The following is a 20419-nucleotide window of genomic DNA, read 5'->3' on the forward strand; positions in this document are numbered from 1 at the left end:
TCCTGCTGGCTGTTTAGGGGGGGGGGGGGAATTTTAATGTTGACGCTTGTTGCCCAAGGAGTAGGCCTAATTGGCCACGAGTTCATTCGTAGGTAACTGAAGCAACCAAGGGTCACTGCCATAAAGGCGGTTCCCGCGACGGCTGAAAGGGACCGTAACTTCTTCCCCTTCTCTACCATTATGCGCGGCCTTGCTGCCCAGTTTCCAGGGATAGAGAGAGTATAGTGACCGGGCAATAGTCTCCTCTCGAGAGAGATCGAGTCCTGTGCGGCGGCTCCAACAAGCAGCTATACCCTGTTCCAGCTAACTGTGGAGCAAAGCCGCGCATAGTGGCCAGTGCCCAGGGCGAAGCAGTACACGCAGCTGGAAGGCTGGTAATGACAGTCGCTTTCTCCCCTCCACGCAATCTCATTCCCTCTCACGTGCTTATTGGTGGAGCTGTCTTGCGCAGACACTTGTTTTCGTTCGCCTGCTCCAGAGTTAGCTGCGACAGAGTATAGAAATACAAAAGTTTCTGTATCTACCTCACACATTTCATAAGTACAGTCACGGACACACCGACATTGACTTTCAATGGGATCATTACGCCCCAAAACCGTCCGTGATTGTACAAGCGTAAACACAATATTCTTGAATTCCACTTACCGTATCCCAGCTGCACCATTCCCGTGACGATGATGACAATCAGCGCCAGGAGCTTGGCGTAGGTGAAGATGTCCTGTACACGGGTCGCCCATTTTACGTCCCAACAGTTGACGAACGTTAGGACCACTGCGAAGGAGAAATTAAAAGGCATTAGGAAATTTGACCGCACACCATTACCACAAAAACTGAAATATCAAGAGTTTCTCACGAAAATATTCAAAATTTACATCAAAATATTAGAATACCTGCTATGTAATCTTTCAAAAATTTGCACATGACATTGGTACAAAATCAATGGAAACTTAAAATTTTTCATAATTTTCAGGATAATTCGACGAAAGTATCGCGTGGCAAAGATCTGAGGAAAAGAATAATGAGATGCCTTTTATGGAGTGTAGCTCTCTATAGTGCGGAAACATGGACACTGAGAACAAGGGAGAAAAAGCCACTGGAAGCTCTGGAAATGTGGCTATTTAGACGAATAAAAGGGGTGAAATGGACAGGAAAAGTGAGAAATGGAACAGTGCTAGAAATAGTCGGGGAAAAGAGATCAATGCTGGAGAAAATCATGGAGAGAAAAAGTATCCTAAAGGATGCTATTGAAGGGATGGTCAAGGGAAATAAAATCCGGGGAAGAAGAAGATTCTAAATGATTAATGACGTCAAAATAAGCGTCAGAGCTGAGAATCGAACAGCATGGAGGTTGCAAGGAAACCTACCCCTCAGCAGAAAACAATGAATGAATGTGATACTTACATAAGGAAATGGGGTTGCCAAGAAATGATACCCCCCCCCCAAAAAAAATTAACAGTAAAGTCGAAGTGTTTTACATAAAACAAGAAGGAAAAAATATACGCAGTGGTATTGTTACAAATCGAACCAAGCCAACCAAGGTGTATACTCCGTCCCAGCTAACTGTGGAGCAGGCAAACGAAAACAAGGCTCTGCGCAAGTAGTGACGCGAGACGGCTCCACCAATTAACACTTGAGAGGAACGGAATTGCGTGGAATGGGGGAAAGCGACTGAGTCACCATCAGTGTCTACTGCTTCGCTTTGGAGTAGTTGTATTGATGATATAACCAGGACAACAAATGATGAGCTCCTCAGATTGAATTTGTCCATACTTAAAACAATGGCAAATCGGGCATATGCCCCAATCGGCCAAGTGTGGAACCCTGTATAATCCAAGATTTTTGTAAAAATGCCCTGACACTATAGTGTACAAATGATGAGGGGCCTCAGATTGATTTGCCCATACTTACAAAAGTTGCATTAGCCAGATTTTTGTCCATAAACTTGTCAAAAATTGATATTTTTTTGGCTACACCAGAAATTAAGCCACCCTCACCCATACCTATACATATTTACTTCAGGTTTAAGTTTAATTGGATACCAGGTTCAAATTGTTTATCTAATATTAAAACAATGTAATATGCAGAGACCCTCTAGAATTGCTCCGTGACTCTCTCATTTCTTACATCATAAACATATGATTTTTCACCTATCAGAATAACACTACATATGGTGTCATCAGGTAATGCCTCATGGAATTCACAGATAATTTTAATATTTGTTCTGTCATTCACCACAACCTGTTTTCTTTTTGAAGTGTTAATTACAAACATGGGTCTCTGTGCCTTGAATTCATCAGGTGTGTAATACATGTCAGTATTGCCAATTGTAGAAAACAGTAAACAAAATTTGCTTGTTTTAGAGATATTCCAAAAATATATATATTTGATAAGCAACAACAACAGGGCCATCTATGTGCAAATGTCTGAACTCGGTGAACACTTGGGAACAAGTCAATATGTCAATATTTTTAACTTTTTTTGCCAGTAATAGGGAATGGTAGTAAGCATTAGACAAAGTACTTTGGAGCCGAATATGCCTTTCTTAAGACGTCGTATATTGCTAAAATATTTTCAATTCACATATTTCTCATACCGCCGTATCTTGTTCTATTAGGCCTCTTCAAGAAAATTGCCAATTAGTGAAAATTAATTGAGCACAACAGCAAAAGAGGTGCTAATAGGGCAAGCATACAATGATATGGGGATATGTGAATTGTTGGTTTCTTCGATTCAGATAAATGGATCGAATTGAAACTGGGATATTTTGCATTTTTTTTTTATACAAAATCTGATATTTGTTACATCCAGCTTGTTTGTTGTAATCTATTCATATTTAGAGTCAGGCTTATATCTGTCCAAGTTGTTATATAAAATCAATACACATGGCATTAGGTCAGTGCCTTCTGGGACATGCATGTTTGTGCAGGTATTTGTGCTAGGTCAGTGCCTCTGAAGGCCGCTGCTTTCTTGTAGATCAATATTTATTTTCTTCTTGTGCATGCAACCTTCTTTTACAACCTGTCATAAGATAAGCATAAAGATTAGATTTAAAAACCCAGGAAATTTTATATAAATACCAAAGCCAAAAATATTATTACACATACATACATACACACATACACACACACACAAAGCACAGTGCTGAACCCAACTGATATTTTTATCCAGCATAGAGTTTTGAATTGAAGCCCAGAAAATATATATAATAAACCAATAACAAAAAATGCCGAATCAAAAATATTGCATTCAGTGTAATAAGAATATATCCAGCCCCAATTGGGCCAGACACCAAAAGATTTGTAACCCGGACAAATGCAGAACTCCCATTAAAATATGCCCCAAATGCAATAAAATATTTAGCAAGGCATATTTCAATAGACATGTGGGCTCTTGTTCTGTACAGTCATCAATATTGCCCCCACAACCATCCACTTCTGGTCTGAAAAGGAGGCATGAAGCACCTCTTAATGCCAGAGCAGCAAAGCAGCCACGCTATGAACCCATCCATAGCAGTTTTAATGCCCAACTTAGGGATTATCGGTTTGTATCAGAGCCAAGATGTGGTATTCAGAATTTTTTGAGCAGTGTAAATCCTGATCTGCAGGCAATTCTAAATGCACAAAATGGCCCTTATAAGCTGTCCCTCAAATTGTATACTCAATATAAGAAACCAAATGGCACAAAATTTACACAGCCCCACAAAACAGAAACTGTACCGGTATATTCAAATGCAAATTCAGACACAATAATAAGCAGTTTAATAGATCAATTGAACATTAAACACTCTGAATTTGCGGCAAAAGAGTCTGGATGGAGCCTATGCGGCTCTCCACACAAGTTATATGTTAATATTTCTGAATTCAGCCCATTACAAGGATCTACATATCTGCCATTACCTGCCAATATTAAAAACAAAACAGCCGTGGTTAATATTGAAAATAATGATGAGAAATGTTTTTTGTGGTGTATTTTAGCTGCTTTGTATCCAGTTTCAAGGCATCCTGAAAGAATAAGTTATTACAAACAACATGTACATTTTTTTGACGATGCAATGGAGGGTTTGGAATATCCAATGTTAGTTCAGAATATTGATAAATTTGAAAAAAAGGCCCGGGATATGAATGGCAAACAATTATCTATTAATGTATTTATTTGTTCCACTGGCAATTGCTCGATAGAACCTCTCAGAATCAGTACAATTGATGATGAATCTGCTATTCCGATTGATTTGCTCTTAATTGAAGGGGATGGCAAATATCATTATACTCTGATACATAATCTTGAAGCTTTAGTGAGAACACAACTAGACAAATCTAATAGAATATTTAAGTTGTGCAGAAGATGTTTAACTGTACTTGATGGTCAAAAAATGGTAAATAGGGTTCGGGAAGAAAATGCAGAAATTGCAAAAAACAAGTTAATTGAGCATCTGAAATACTGTGGGAACCATAAACCTGTTCATATGGTGATGCCCAATCCAAGTGAAAAAGCAAAATTCAAAAAGTTTGAAGCCTTGTTGGAACACCCAGCATATATTGCCTGTGATTTTGAATCAATCCTCAAATCTCTTGCATCCTGCAATCCAGATCCTGAAGAATCTTCAATTACACCATACCAGCTACATGAACCTTCCAGCTTTTGTTATGTGGTTGTACAGGATGGTGTTGTTACCAAAGAATATTCATACTTGGGACCAGATGCCATCAAAATATTTGCACATAGAATAGAAAATGAGTGCCGTGACATAGCATCTAATATTTTATTAAAATCAAAACCCATGTTGCCTTTAACAGAGAAACAGATTGAAGATTTCAACAATGCAGAAAAATGCCCGGTATGTGATTGTGAATTTTCAGATACAAATATCAAGGTACATCACCATTCTCATACAGATGGTAAATTCTTAATGGCCCTGTGTAATAGCTGTAATATTAAGATCAAGAGACCAAGATTTGTCCCCATATTTTGCCATGGAGCATCCAATTATGATTTCCATCATCTGATCAGATATGAGGGGTTTGACAAGCAGAATTTAAATATTTTAGCTGAAAATAATGAAAAATATATATCTATTAGCAAAATAATTAAAGTTAATGGTGCTCCTATTCACATAAGATTTCTTGATTCTTACAGAATTTTATCTGCTAGCCTGGCTACACTGGCCACTCAATTATCTGATGATCAATTCAAAATTACAAGTGCATTGTTTCCAAATCTGGACCTGAAATTAATTAGGCGGAAGGGTGTATATCCATATGATTATGTTACAGATTTTTCTAAATTTGATGAGTGCTCCCTGCCTCCACAACATGAGTTTTACAGCAGAATCAGAGGATCTGGAATCACTGATGATGATTATCACCATGCCCAATTGATGTGGAACAATTTAAAATGCAAGAGATTTGGTGATTATCACATGGCATATTTGAAACTTGATGTGACCATCTTAGCTGATATATTGCAGGCATTCAGAAAATCTTCTATGCAAAATTATAAACTGGACCCAGTGTATTTTTACAGTGCCCCGGGCCTAGCATGGGATGCAATGTTTTTAAACACTAAAAAGAAATTGGATCTGATCCAAGATCAAGATATGTATCTGTTTATGGAGGAATATATAAGAGGAGGGATGGTGCAATGTTCCCAGAGATATGCCAGAGCAAATAACAAATATATGCCTGATTATGATCCAGCACGGCCATCAAATTATATGGTGTATGTAGATGCCAACAGCCTCTATGGTCATGCCATGATGCAAATACTGCCATATGCAGGGCTTGAGTGGGTTGAAGATTTCAATATTGAGGATCTTAAGAACTTTGATGATCGTGACTGTGGCCTCTTCTTAGAGGTTGATCTGATAATTCCAAAAAATTTCCACAACAAATTTTCTGATCTGCCCCCAATTCCTGAGGTTCAGTGCTCACCTGGCTCTAAACAGAAGAAGCTCATGATGACACTGGAGTCAAAACAAGGCTATGTCATATATTACAAAAACCTCCAGTTCCTGATGAAACATGGTGTTCAAGTAACCAAAGTTAGAAACGTTTTGAGGTTCAGGCACTCAGAATGGTTGAAACCATACATTAATACAAATACAGAGCTTCGAACATCTGCAAAGAGCCAATTTGATAAGGCCTTGTTTAAATTGATGGTCAATTCTGTATATGGCAAAACAATTGAAAATGTCAGAAAACATACCGATGTTAAAATAATTACTGACCCCAGCCTGAGCAAAAAATTGGTTGCAAAGCCTAATTTCAATTATAGAAGAATTTATGATGAAAATATGGCACTTTTCAACATGAAAAAAACAAAGATTAAGTTTGATAAACCTATTTATGTAGGGGCTGCAATATTGGATTTGGCCAAATTACATATGTTAACATTGTTTTATGATGTGTTGAAACCTTTTTATGGTGATAATATAAAATTGATGTACATGGACACGGATAGTTTTATTCTTGATATTAAAACAGAAGATGTTTATCAAGATATGGCACAGCCTGAATTGTTTAAATATTTTGATACCAGTGAATTGCCAGGCCATTTGAATATTCAACCCCACAACAAAAAAGTGCCTGGCAAGTTAAAAGATGAGACACTTGGTGATGTTATTGTGGAATTTGCTGGGTTAAGTGCCAAGATGTATAGTTTTAAAACATGTAGTGGTGTTGCTGCCAAAAAGGCCAAGGGTATTGGCAAAATAGCCGTGGAAAAAGAGCTCCAATTTGAAGATTATAAAAATTGCATCAAATCCCAGAGTTTAATCAGAACATCAGAATCCAAAATCCAGAGTGTGGATCACTTATTGACTTCAAATGTTGTAAGAAAAGTGGCTCTGGACCCACATGATGATAAGAGATGCATTTTATCATGTGGCATACATACTTTACCATGGGGTCATTGTGATTTGAAAAATGGCAATCAATGCCCAATTACAGAGCATGATTTGAAATAAATAAACATGCCTATGAACTTATTTGGGTTCAAAAAACGGGCTATTATGGAGCTGCCAACACCACAAGCCTCTTGTGATATGCAGTCTAAACTGAGTGGCTTGTTAATTATTCACCTGAACAGCATATTTACAGATGTTGATGATGAAACAGGCAAAATATTGTACATATTTAACAACAATTTAAATCATTACCAATTACCTGTAGGTGGGCAATTGCAATTTATTACAACCCCTGAGGGTGATGTTAAAATTTCAGTAGGGAGAAATATTTATAGAATTAAGCACTCAAACATGGTTTCTGGCACTGTTTATACTGTTTCTGCTGGTGATTGCTTATATATTGAGGTCCCTGGATCTTATGACAAGCTTATACCCTTTTTTATAGAATTAAGAATCAGATATTCAATAATAAATAACCACTAAACAAAATGCCTAATGATATATTTGGCCATACAAGGCATGAAGATCACAGTGATGAGATTTTGATGCTTGATGTCAGAGTCAAGAAATTAAGAAGTGATTTACAAGCTTTACAAACCACACTTAATGCCAGTCTTCAATTAGAAATTACAAATTTGCAATCACAATGCATGGACCCTCTTCTTAAAATTGATTCTGAACTCAAATTGCTGCTTCAGAAATATACTGATTTGGCGACATTGGATAATTTTCAAAGTTTGGAAGAGGCTGTAGCAGCTCTTCAAGCCAAATTTAAGACCCAAGCTAACAACTCTGAGCAATTGAAACATCAATTGGAAGAGCAGATAAATAATGTCCAGGCACAGCTCCAAACAATTGTCAAAAGCATAAAATCACAAGAAGATTTTGATCTAGTGATTTCTACTCTAAAAGAACAGATTCAGTCACTCCAAATACCTAATCTGGACCCTCTGAACAATGCCATAGCCGAGGTTAAAGAAAAAATTGAGACACTTGAAAATTTTATGAACAACTTGCCATCTTCTGATGCTTTGAATGCAATAACTCGGAGTGTTGCAAATATTAAGCTGCAACTTGAAACATATGAAGATTTTGGAAAAATTCAAAGTTCCATAACCCATCTTGAAGGTACAATAGCAGCAGTGCAAAGTGATTTGGCAAATGTACTAGAATCCAGATTGCCTGGGATTGTAGATACCCTTGTCAGTGTCCAGCAACAAATCACAAAGCTTGAAAACCTCAACACTGAATCTGAACTATCTCATTTTCATCATTTGATAGATGATATCCAAACAAAACTTGAAATTTTACAACAATCCACACCCTCTCAGGCAGATATAGCTTTGCTCCAAAATGCTATGCAAAATGTGGCTGATGCTTCTGAATTACACAATGTAAAATTGGCAATTGAATTTTTGCAAAATACAGTATCAAATCTTCCTACATCACAGGAACTTAAAAATATTAAGAGGGCAGTGAATAGGATATTGAAATCAGAAGATATCAAGAATATCCAGGCAGAGATCAAACATCTCACTCAGACAGTTGCCACTCTACCAACAAATCAACATATTAATGAATTGCATGCCCTGTTTGAGGATATCAGAAGACAGGTCCATGATCTTACAGCTCAAAATTCAAAATTGGCAGTTGTTGAAAATTTGCAACAAATTGTAGCTAATATCAAGCAACAGCTAGGGACCATGGAATCCAATCAAGCAAATGCTCTGTCTGTTTTTGCCACCCAGCTTCAAGATATTGTGCAACAATACAAAAAACTTGCTGTTGACATAAGAATCAAGCCTGGGCACGATGAGATTGTTAGGACTATCAATGAGCACCTTGAATCTGTAACAAGCAGATTGCTCACAGCAGAAAAGGAAATAACAGGCATAATCGAGAATCCAAAACATTCAGTAATTCTTGAATTGTACAGCATCCCCAACAAAGAATATGATTCTCCATTTACACCAGGAGGCAAAATATATATGCTGTCCCCTGCACAATTTTATTACCAGTTTTTTGTTGGGGGCACATTGAGACCAATCAAAATCAAATATTGGCTTCAACCACAGGCACACCACTACCCCACCTTATCAATAACAAATGCTGATAACAAAGTGAAAATCACCAGTGTAGAATTGGAGGATTTTACAGACCCCAATACATTAGAAACAGCATATGTTGAAGATGATGGCTCTCTGGAATTTAAAATACAAATTGGAGACAAATTATATTTAGAAAATCCTGCAGTATCAGCTGCTGAACACCCTATAGTTGCAATATTCTTGTTTTCATATTATGTCTAGACAAATTATTGTTGATGAATTACACAGACAGGCCAGACATAATTTTAAGAGACTGCCAGTAGTCACAAAGGGCATAGATGATTTATGGCAGGGGGACTTGATTGAAATAGCAAGTGGACAGTTGAAAAACTTAGACAAAATCAACAAGGGCTACAAGTATCTACTCACTGTAATAGACACATTTTCAAAATTTGCCTGGGCTGTGCCACTCAAATCCAAGACTGGAAAATGTGTTACAGAAGCTTTTAGGACAATCATCAATCAGAGTGGAAGATCCCCGCGCTATTTGCAAACAGATAATGGCAAAGAATTTTATAATTCAGTGTTTCAACAATTTATTAAAAGCCAGGCAATACAACATTATTCGAGTTACAGTGACCTCAAGGCCTCAATTGTAGAGAGATTCAACAGAACCTTAAAAAATCTTATGTATAAACAATTTACACTTCAAGGTAATTATAAATGGATTAATATTCTTCCAGAACTTCTACAAAAGTATAACAACTCTGTCCATTCCACAATCAACATGAAACCCTCTGAAGTAACTTCATCTGATGAGCAAAAATTGATCAGCACTGTTTATTATCCTAGATACCAGCCAACAATAAGAAAGGCCAAATACAAGGTGGGTGATCAAGTAAGAATCAGCAAATATAAGCACTTATTCAAGAGAGGCTTTACAAGAAACTGGAGCACTGAATTATTTACAGTGGTTCAAGTTAAACCCGGGACCCTTAACACATATATAATAAAGGATCACCGAGGAGAAATTCTCAAAGGCAGGTTCTATGAACAAGAGCTCAGCAAAACTAAACAGCCTGACACATATCTCATAGAAAAAATTATCCGCAGAAAAGGCAAAAAGTTACTTGTCAAATGGCTAGGACTCCCAGAACACAGCTGGATCGATGCAAACAAAAAATAATAATATGAACACCTGGGATGTTATAAAGAGGCTGCCAGAACCTGAACAACAGAATAAGAGAAATGGCAAGTTGCTGCCTGATAATATTAGGTGTCTTATTGTTGGGCCATCTGCTTGTGGTAAAACTACACTAATGGTTGATAATTTTTTATTGGCACCCAACTGGTTAGACTGGAAAAACAGGCACTTGTATATCTTCTCTAAGAGCTTGGAACAATTAAAATATCAGCAGCTGATGAAGCTATATGATGGATTGGATATTGCCACTTTTGAACCAGATGTTAAGCTACTTGATGAATGTCTCGATAATTCTGTTGTTGTGTTTGATGACATTATATTGGATAATCAAAACAAGGTTAGAAACTTCTTTACACAGGGCCGGCACAAAAACATTGATTGTTTCTACCTGGCACAGACTTTTTCAAAAATACCCAAGCAACTGATCCGGGACAACAGCAATTTTATATGTGTGTTTCATCAAGACCATACCAACCTCAAACACATACATGATGAATATGTAGGTGGGGACCTGAGCTACAATGATTTTTCCAAGTTTTGCAGCAAGTGCTGGAACCAGGACAGTTATGGGTTTGTCACAATTGATATGACAAGAACACCCAATAGTGGCAAATACAGAAATAAAATTAACAATTTTCTAGACGTAGAGACGTATATAAATAAACATGAAAAGGCCAATTATTGATGATCTTAAATTAAGAGATTATCTTGTAAAAAGATTTAAGGGATGGAAATCAGAGAACCGTGGAATTTATGAAAAACACAAACAAACAGAACAGCCTGTAATTGATGCTATTAATAATTTAGGTAAAAATATCAAAACTGTTACAGATCAAAATCAAAATTTGCTCACAGAGCTTGTACCTGTAGCTGCTAGGAACATATTAGATTATCCATTCACCCCACTTTCCAGTATTCATACACCTAGTCCTATTGCTCCTAGAAGAATTGAGGCTAGTCAGGATCCTATTGAATTGGGTCTTCTTGCTCAAAAATATTTAACCACACCTAAAGACAATAAAGATGAGGTGTTTGGCTTATATGCTGACACAGAGCTTGATGGTAGCATCATACATAGAATTGGCAATTTCAGAGTAACATTTATGGGAGATGATATAATTGTATATTCAGAATCTCGACTTGGAGAAAAAGGTGCTTTTGTTAAGTACTCCGGAACACCTGGATTGTGGGAACTCATGACTAGGAAAAGGCCTGGCAGCTATACAGATCAGGATTATGAGGATTACAAAGAAATATTAATAAAATCAGATGCTCTATACCAGAACAATGATCCCACACAAAATAGGGTTAAGTCGAGCAGTGGAGCAAAATACAACAACTTAATCAAGCCCATATGGTCACAAATTAAGACTGGCAGTGGAATCAAACAATACAACACCCTGCCCAAAGAATTTGTGTGGGTTGATGATGTCAGGAAACTTGTAGATAGGTTATTGGTGATAGCTGGGGAGGAAAATGCTGGGAACCACAATTTTTACAATGAGAAGGTTGGAATTATGGACATGATAAGCACCAAATTGTCTAATTTTATAGTGAATGACACTAAGGGGATTGGATATCTTATAAAAATTATTAATACTCTACCACCTAAATTTTGGAATATTTCTGAGGGTCGGGGCCTTGTTAATGACATTATAAACAAGCTGCCATTTGAACTACATATTCCAGGCTATCAATATTGTGGTCCAGGCACAAAATTAGATCATAGATTAAACAGAGGGGATCCTGGTGTTAATCCTTTAGATGCTGCTTGTAGAGACCATGATATTGCATACAACACACATTCTGATCTTGACAAGAGACATGTTGCAGACAAGAAATTAGAAGAGGCTGCATTTGGTAGATTTGTAAGCAAAGATGCTTCTTTGAGTGAAAAAATAGCAGCATTGGGAACCACCATAGCTATGAGCACCAAACAAAAACTGGGGTGGGGGTTGTGAATATGTATATAATAAACCTACAATGAAGGCCAAGGGTGTTATGTATCAAGTACCTTATGCAGGTCTCAAATCTCTTAAAACTATTGACAGTCTTTTGACCAAAAAGCAGCGCAAGAAAAAAAATTCTTGTATTGCAAAGGGGCATGGTATGAAATTGTTGCTTAGTACCCCCCAATTAAAAAAATTACAGCAATCAAGAAAAAAATCACATGTGGGGGGATTTATATTTACCATCCCTGCCATCTTAGCTGCTCTCGGGGCTGTGGGGAGCTTGGCTGGGGGTTCAGCCGCCATAGCAAAAACAGTAATAGATGCCAAGAAAAATAGGGCAGAATTAGATGAGCAGAAGCGCCATAACCTGGCCATTGAGAAACAAGGCAAAGGTGTTAAGAGAGCCATGAATAAGTTTAAAAAAAACAAGAGCCGCTTACAAACCAAGATATTGAAGCTTTAATCAAGCCATTGGGCATCAAACATTTTAGAGGTGTGTACATGTCTGATTCTTTGCCAGAGCAACCACTCAACAAAGAGTGTGGCATTGTTAATTTGGATGAGTACAAAAATCAAGGCACTCACTGGATTTGTTATCTTAAATATTTAAAAAAATGAGGCATTTGTGTTTGATTCATTTGGAGGTGTTCCACCTGAAAATTTAATAAAATATCTAAATTCAGCTAATCTTTATTACAATAATGCCCGTGTTCAAAATTTCAAAGATGTTAATTGTGGACATTTGTGTTTATCAGTTCTTAGATATATGTCTCAAATAAATAAACCATCAATTGAAGATTTTCAAAAAGCCTTGTGGTATCTGAAACATCATGGGGGTATTTCATCTCACCAGCCAAAATTCAATATTGAAACTCAAATTGCATGATGACATAGTATATCCCAAAACAATAGCTCTCAGGGCATTTTATGGCATGTACCTAATCCCTAATATTACACACCACAACAACACAATTGCAGTTGGTGATGAAAAAATTGTCATCACTCCAGGGCAATATAATCTATCCACTCTAAATGCTCAATTACCCAGAGGTGTAGTGTTAAGTCAAAATTCTGTCACTCACAGAGTAGAAATTGTATCTGCTACAGAAACAGTGGATCTGGGTACCATAGGAGAGCTGTTGGGATTTGAGAACAAAACAAAACTTGAACCAGGCATCAAACACACTGCTATGAATATACCTAAATTCTTGGCTATAGAAACTCTGAATATTCACTGTAATGTGGCTGAGGGTATGATCACCAAATCAAATGGCATAGGCACTCACAAACAAACTGGCATCATTGCAACATTCAAACCTAATTCTGAATTCATGGAGCCTATCATCTACAATCCATCCCCAACATTATATTTTCCTGTGTGTCATAATAGAATAGATAATATTGAATTGATTGTCACTAATGAAAAAGAAGAATTAGTTGATTTTGCTGGAGCCACAACAACTGCAATCATAGAGATTAACATTTAAATAAAAATACATACAAGAAGAAAATGGAAAATATTGAGAGTTATGAGCTACAATCATTCCCCCCAAACAGGAGGACATTTGCAAATTTAAATCAACCCAACACAGAGGTTGAGGTTGATCTTGATGTAGGGGATGGATTTATACACCCCCACAGAGCAGATTTATACATCAAATTTGATGTTGTAAAGCTCGATGGAACAGATTATCCGGCAAATTCAAATATAAGACTTGTAGACAATTTTGTGCCGCATCTTTTCTCTGAAATTGAGGTCAGAAAACATGGCGTTGTTATAAACAGAGTGGATTATCCCGGCATTACCTCCACAGCTTTGGCCACATTAAAATTATCCAAAACCGAGGCTTCATACTACAAAATAGGTGGATTTGAGGCTGGTGATAAGATATTATCTAAAAACCACACTGTGCTGTTCCCTATGCGCCTATTGCCAGGATTCTTCTCAGATTACAAAGATATTATGTGGAAGGGTGGGTTAAGAATCACATTTAGAAGAGCTGCCAATGATAATAATGCTCTGATGAGGTACAGTGCAATAAACTATACAGGGGAAGCTCTGCCCAATACCCTACCAGATGCAGGCAAATGCATTATTCAGACTATGGAGTTAAGAATCCCTGTTGTTGAATACGATGCCAGTTATGCTCTTAAATACAAAGCTGATATAATAAAAAATCCACAGATTCCTCTGCAATTTTATACATATCAATGCGTACAGAAGCCCGCAACTGGTACTTATTATGAGTTTGATGCTACAAATTCATTCTCCAGCATACAATTTGACATGCCTGATTTTGTAGTGGTACTGTTTCAGACTGGAAGAAACAATAATCAGGAAAAAAATTCAAGTAAATTTGATAACTGCAACATCAAGAACATATATCTTAAAAATGGCAGAAATGAGGTCTTTCCTAGAGAAAATTACAATTTAGACATGTCCAAGAATGATTTCCTCAAATTATATGAGGCCTTTTCGGCATTCAAGAGGGTCACTACTGGCAATACTGACATGTATTACACACCTGATGAATTCAAGGCACAGAGACCCATGTTTGTAATTAACACTTCAAAAAGAAAACAGGTTGTGGTGAATGACAGAACAAATATTAAAATTATCTGTGAATTCCATGAGGCATTACCTGATGACACCATATGTAGTGTTATTCTGATAGGTGAAAAATCATATGTTTATGATGTAAGAAATGAGAGAGTCACGGAGCAATTCTAGAGGGTCTCTGCATATTACATTGTTTTAATATTAGATAAACAATTTGAACCTGGTATCCAATTAAACTTAAACCTGAAGTAAATATGTATAGGTATGGGTGAGGGTGGCTTAATTTCTGGTGTAGCCAAAAAAATATCAATTTTTGACAAGTTTATGGACAAAAATCTGGCTAATGCAACTTTTGTAAGTATGGGCAAATCAATCTGAGGCCCCTCATCATTTGTACACTATAGTGTCAGGGCATTTTTACAAAAATCTTGGATTATACAGGGTTCCACACTTGGCCGATTGGGGCATATGCCCGATTTGCCATTGTTTTAAGTATGGACAAATTCAATCTGAGGAGCTCATCATTTGTTGTCCTGGTTATATCATCAATACAACTACTCTTTGGCCAATAGATTTCCCTCGCTTCTCTGACGCTATGCGCTGCCTTGCTCCACAGTTAGCTGGGACAGGGCATATATGAGTGTGAGCAGTCCCAAAGGCCATCTCGGTTGCGCTGGTTAATGGTCTTCAGGAACCAAAGGGACTCCCCGAGCACGTATGCAGTTGCAACTCTCTACACGGACGTGGCATGCCTCGTACCAGGTTGTCCATTGTATGCTGAGGAATACGGTCCATTCCTGTATGGCTGCCTTGGTGAGTTATCTCAGGGGTATGTGGTGGGCTGAGACGATTGACGGATCTCTTCAGGAGCGTCCATGCACTTTCGATGCAGTTGAGGTTGTGGAATAAGCTGAACATGGATGGGATGAATTTTGTGCTACTGCAGCAATAGGTGATAAGGACACGGTGTTACCACACAATGTCACAATTTGAAACATTTTTCTATTTTTCTGTACTGTACACTATATAGCCAAAACTCACCAGACACCCGTGAACGTGGCGGTAGTGTCATGGTCTGGGGCTGGTTTTTCCTGGTTTGGGCTCGGGCCATTAGCTTGGGTCAACAGTTGGGAATGGGCACTTTACTCTATCAGCACTATAATGCAACTGCCCATAAAGCAGGATCCATTGCATCGGGGTTTGAGGACAATCGGATGGTTGTGCTTAGCCGGCCCGCTCAAAGCCCTGACTTGAACCCCATAATAGAACATCACTGGGATGAACTGAAGCGTCGGTTGCTTGCCAGACCCACTCCACGAAAAACCACCCATGAACTATTCACGATGCTACAGGACGAATGGGAAAAAAATCCACCAGCAATAGCCTATACCAGAACTTAGTGGAAAGTTTGCCCGAAGAGTAAATGCTGTAATAATAGCGAAAGAAGGTCCGACATCTTATTAGTTACCTGGCTGGTGTCTTTGGAATGAACCGCACTGGGTGTCCGGTGACTTTTGGCTATGTAGTGTAATTTACGACATCTTCTAATATTATCCGCCAAATCATAATTTAGGTTCATTTGGTGGTAACCCCTTCAAAACTTAACCTTCCCCCTCCGCCATACGCACAAATCACTGAAAATTCTGAATTTACCTCTCTGTAAAGTTATTAGATCCGCTACCTATGCATCGTAAAAACTATGCTATTGCTTGAAGTTCGTTGTCAAATTGCTGTTTTATAATTCGCACCCACTCTAAGGTAGCCTGTTATTTACGCCGTACTTGCAAAAGAGAAGTCTCGTTTGCACGTGTGGGCTGCAGAGAAAGCAGCGATACTGTAGCGTTGAGAGAGAGCAAGGTAGGAGACTTCGTCGGTCACGTTCGCGAAGAAGCAAACCTCTCGTCATATGATTCGTGCAGCGGGGAATTGGAATCATGGCAGAATGAACAGGGGGTGGTTGAATGATAATGAGGTCGCCATAATACCTCTCAATTAGGGATGGAAAAATCAGGATAAAAAATTATCGGATAATTTTCTATCCGAATTTCGCATATCGGATAATTTTCTATCCGGATTTCGAAAATCCGGATATCGGATAATTTTATATCCAGACTTCGAATATCCGGATATCGGATAATTTTCTATCCAGATTTCGAATATCCGAATATCGGATAATTTTCTATCCGGATTTCGAATATCCGAATATCGGATAATTTCCTATCCGAATTTCGAATATCGGATAATTTTCTATTCAAATTTCGAATATCGGAAAATTTTCTATTCGGACTTCAAAAATCCAGATATCGGATTTGCTGATATCCGGATTGTCCGGATATTCAGATTATCCGAATTGTACGGATATCCAAATTTGTGCATTATCAGGACAGTTTTATCGTTTTCCGCTTTACGGGCTGTCCACATTTTCTTTTTTTCGGTAATTTTCATATTTCACTGTGCGGTCTACGTGGCGGAGTTGTTAGCACAGCGCGCTACGATTCCAACAGTCTCGGTTCGAATTCCGGCCAGGACTGTCCATAAAATTCCACCACATTCATCCTCATATTCGAGATTAGCCAACTGTTGAAGAAAAGCGAAGTAAAATAAACTAAATCAATCAATCAATCGCATTTCACTGTGTGGATTTTCTACAAATCCTTTAACAAATCTGTTCTATCTGGATTATCCGTTGCATCCGAAACGGATATCGGATAATTTGAAATCCGGATATCCGTTATGCTGACAGTAACCGTAAGAAATCGTTTTGGTCTTTGCTTTACGTTTTGTCCATGTGAATAATTTACGTCACCTCTAGGTCAATCGCGAGGATGATTGATTGATTGAGTTGGGGTTTTGAGTCCACTTTATGCACAGGAAGACTAATCGGGACTGGACCTACAGTTCAAAGTGAGATCCGAACCACTGTATGCCTCCACCGGGTATCGAACCTTGGACCCCTTGATTACAAGGCGACGACGCTACCACTGCGCCACCGGGGAGGCCCAATCTCAAGAATGAGGATGAATAGTGAAATCTTCTAATAAATTAGAAACTTAAAATACGCTAAAGATGAATACAGATATAGGACTTTCCTATTAGACCAGATTAAGAAAACCAAGGCACGGCGTTTTTCTTTCCCTACCTAAGCAGCGTCTATTTCGATCCCGTTACTGTCCGAAATACTTCGTTTACAGAAACTGAAGTGCAAGATTAATGATTTGGTGTTCTTCAGGCCATTCCGGCGGCCACATTTAACCCTTGTGGAGAGAAAAACGAAGCTTAATTGAAAGGGCTACAGACCACGGGTTCCGTTCTCTACTTCGTAACGACTGAGCAAAAAAGGCACTCCTCTGAAATGATGCTAAGTGAATTGAAGAAAGAAAGAAAATTCCTGAAACTAGAAACGAGTTTCTACCATCGAACATTTTAAATGTCGGTAATTTGATTGATCGAGTTGGTTTATCTTATTTCGCTTTTCTACCAGTTTGCCTAATCGCGAAGATGGGAATGAGTGTGATACAGTTACTCACAATGTTATTTGTACAGATGAATTGTGAGAAGGAAAATAAAACAAAAATTATAATAAGCCTTAGTGCATTAGGTATAATTAGTGTTGCTCACGGGACGGGACATGTCCCGTCTCGTCTCGAAAACGAGACGAGACACGAGACGGGACAAGCCTTTTGAAATTCGAGACGGGACGAGACGGAATGCCTTTCTCGTCTCGTTTTCGAGACGAGACACGAGACGGGACGGGACGGCTCTTGAAAAGTCTCGTCTCGTCTCGAATGTCTCGAAAAAATAAAGGCAAAATTTTTAATCTGTTGCAAATACTTGTTTGCTTGGCATAAAGTATTACAATTAGAAACGTTGATAAGCGTGTGTTAAGTCAAAATAAGAAGACTATTCTAGAGAGAGGCATGAATGAATACCTAAACTTATTTCCTATACTCTTTCGAAACACAGCGTTACTCCCCTTTTTTTAAAAAAAAAAAAAAAAAAATATTCCAGGTTAATAACTTTATGTTACGATAGTACTCCAGATACTAATACAATTCTGAATAACATCAAGTAAAAGGGCAGGTAGAGAAGGTGGAAGGAGGGGCCAAAAGATCGTGGAATGTCTGCGTCCGAGGTTTATCTTGTAAAAATAGTCTCAGCTCTATAGGTTGGAAAGATAAACGGACCGACGGATAGGGTTTATTATTATTATTATTTTATTATTATTATTATTTAATTTTTACATCAAAGGGTGTACAGAAGTGAATGTTATTAGGAAGTAGGAAAAGCACTGTAGGAAACATGGCAGTACAAATTGATAAGGAGTTGTTGGGAAAGTTATTAAGGAGTCCAAGTTATAAGCAAGACTAAGAGAAGGAGATAATTAGGGACAAATAATCTTGCATTATCCCACTCCGAACAGCTGAGAGCTAAAGAGGAGGAGAAAATACGGGAAATATGGAAAGAAGTAATTTGGTGATTTTAGTGTTTACAGGGAACCACGACAAGATTTTACCACATGATTATTTGCACGGGTTGCGAAATTATTAGATTGATTGATTTAGTTTATTTTACTTCGCGTTTTGTGCCTCTTGGCTAATTTGCGAAGATGGGGATGAGTGATGAAATGATGAAATTGATGAATGGACATTCACAAACAACCAAGCACGACCGGGATTCGAACCCGGGACCCTTGGCGTCGCAGGGTGAGAGGCTAACCACTCGGCCACAGGGTCGGGCTCGAAATTATTAGAATGTTATGGAAATTTCGGATATGTCTTTGTTGAGAAAATTCTTGTTGTTTCCCTCAGGCATTCTGCAGGTGCTTGGATTCGATTTCTTTTACGTCCGTTTGAAGATTATTTCCAATGTTTTTTTTTATTTCTTTATTTCTTATTTAAGGAGAATACTATTCCTTGGATTGTAATAACGAAATACTGAGACTGATATAGAATAGATTTCAAATGAAGGGAGTGCACTAAGTTCTGTATAATCGTCGTAGAAGGAAACTTTGTTCTATGAAGGGACTAAAAATTTGAGCCAACAACAGCACATTTCTTTCTTACACTCTCAATATTATACGATTTTTCTTGTTTTTCTCAGAATTGTGCAAAAGTGACTCAGGTCCCTTTCTGCAATAAGCCATTCATATGTAGTATCTACTGTCTACATTTTCACTCGTTATTAAACACATTTGACAAAGTAGTTTTATCGAACTTCAGACGGAAGCTGACAGTAATGTCAGGCTGGCGGGAGCTTGTTTACGACCAGGGTGTATTCCGAGACTATTTCTCGCCGTTCCCCACTGACAAAGGTTTCGCTTTGAACAATGGACACCGTTGTTTCAGGGGGCAAACACCAAACATAGGGCGAGATTGACCTGCAGGAGCGGGTACGTGCCATAAATCCAGGCCTAAAGTAGGAATGAAAGTTGATGCAAGGGAGGGGCAATAAAAATTCTGTAATTTGTTTTGCTTGCTGACAGGAAGTTTTGCAGGAAAAGCTGAAAAGGAAAACGGCAGACTTTGAATGAAAGAGGGACAGTGAACACAAGTTCTTTGTGTTATTCGCCGACACACAAGCTTCCATTTAGAAGGTGAGGTTATAAGCAGCGAAGTTATTAGAGGGTTGGAAGCAGTGACGACGCCAGAGGGTTCAGGGGAACGCCCCATGTCAGACACTTCGCCCCCCCCCACCCGGCCCCCAACTGAAGTTAATTAAATATCGAATAATAAGAGAGTTCATTTATAAGAGTAT

General features: G+C 38.2%; 1 protein-coding gene across 3 annotated transcripts in view; it reads right to left on the minus strand.

Annotated features, from left to right (window-relative positions):
- Nucleotides 1–20419, minus strand: part of LOC146002806 (Y+L amino acid transporter 2) — a 346752-nt gene that overhangs the window by 155415 nt on the left and 170918 nt on the right. For all 3 annotated transcript variants that reach the window (XR_014443761.1, XM_083140762.1, XM_083140761.1), the window contains exon 2: nucleotides 646–771. Coding sequence is in view for 2 of the 3 variants with exons in the window: in XM_083140762.1 (XP_082996888.1) it covers nucleotides 646–771 (126 nt within the window). In the remaining variant the exon portion in view is untranslated. The remainder of the gene's footprint in view (nucleotides 1–645; nucleotides 772–20419) is intronic.

Source organism: Lepisma saccharinum, chromosome 19, assembly GCF_977018435.1.
Source record: "Lepisma saccharinum chromosome 19, izLepSacc3.1, whole genome shotgun sequence".
Classification (NCBI taxonomy): domain Eukaryota; kingdom Metazoa; phylum Arthropoda; class Insecta; order Zygentoma; family Lepismatidae; genus Lepisma; species Lepisma saccharinum.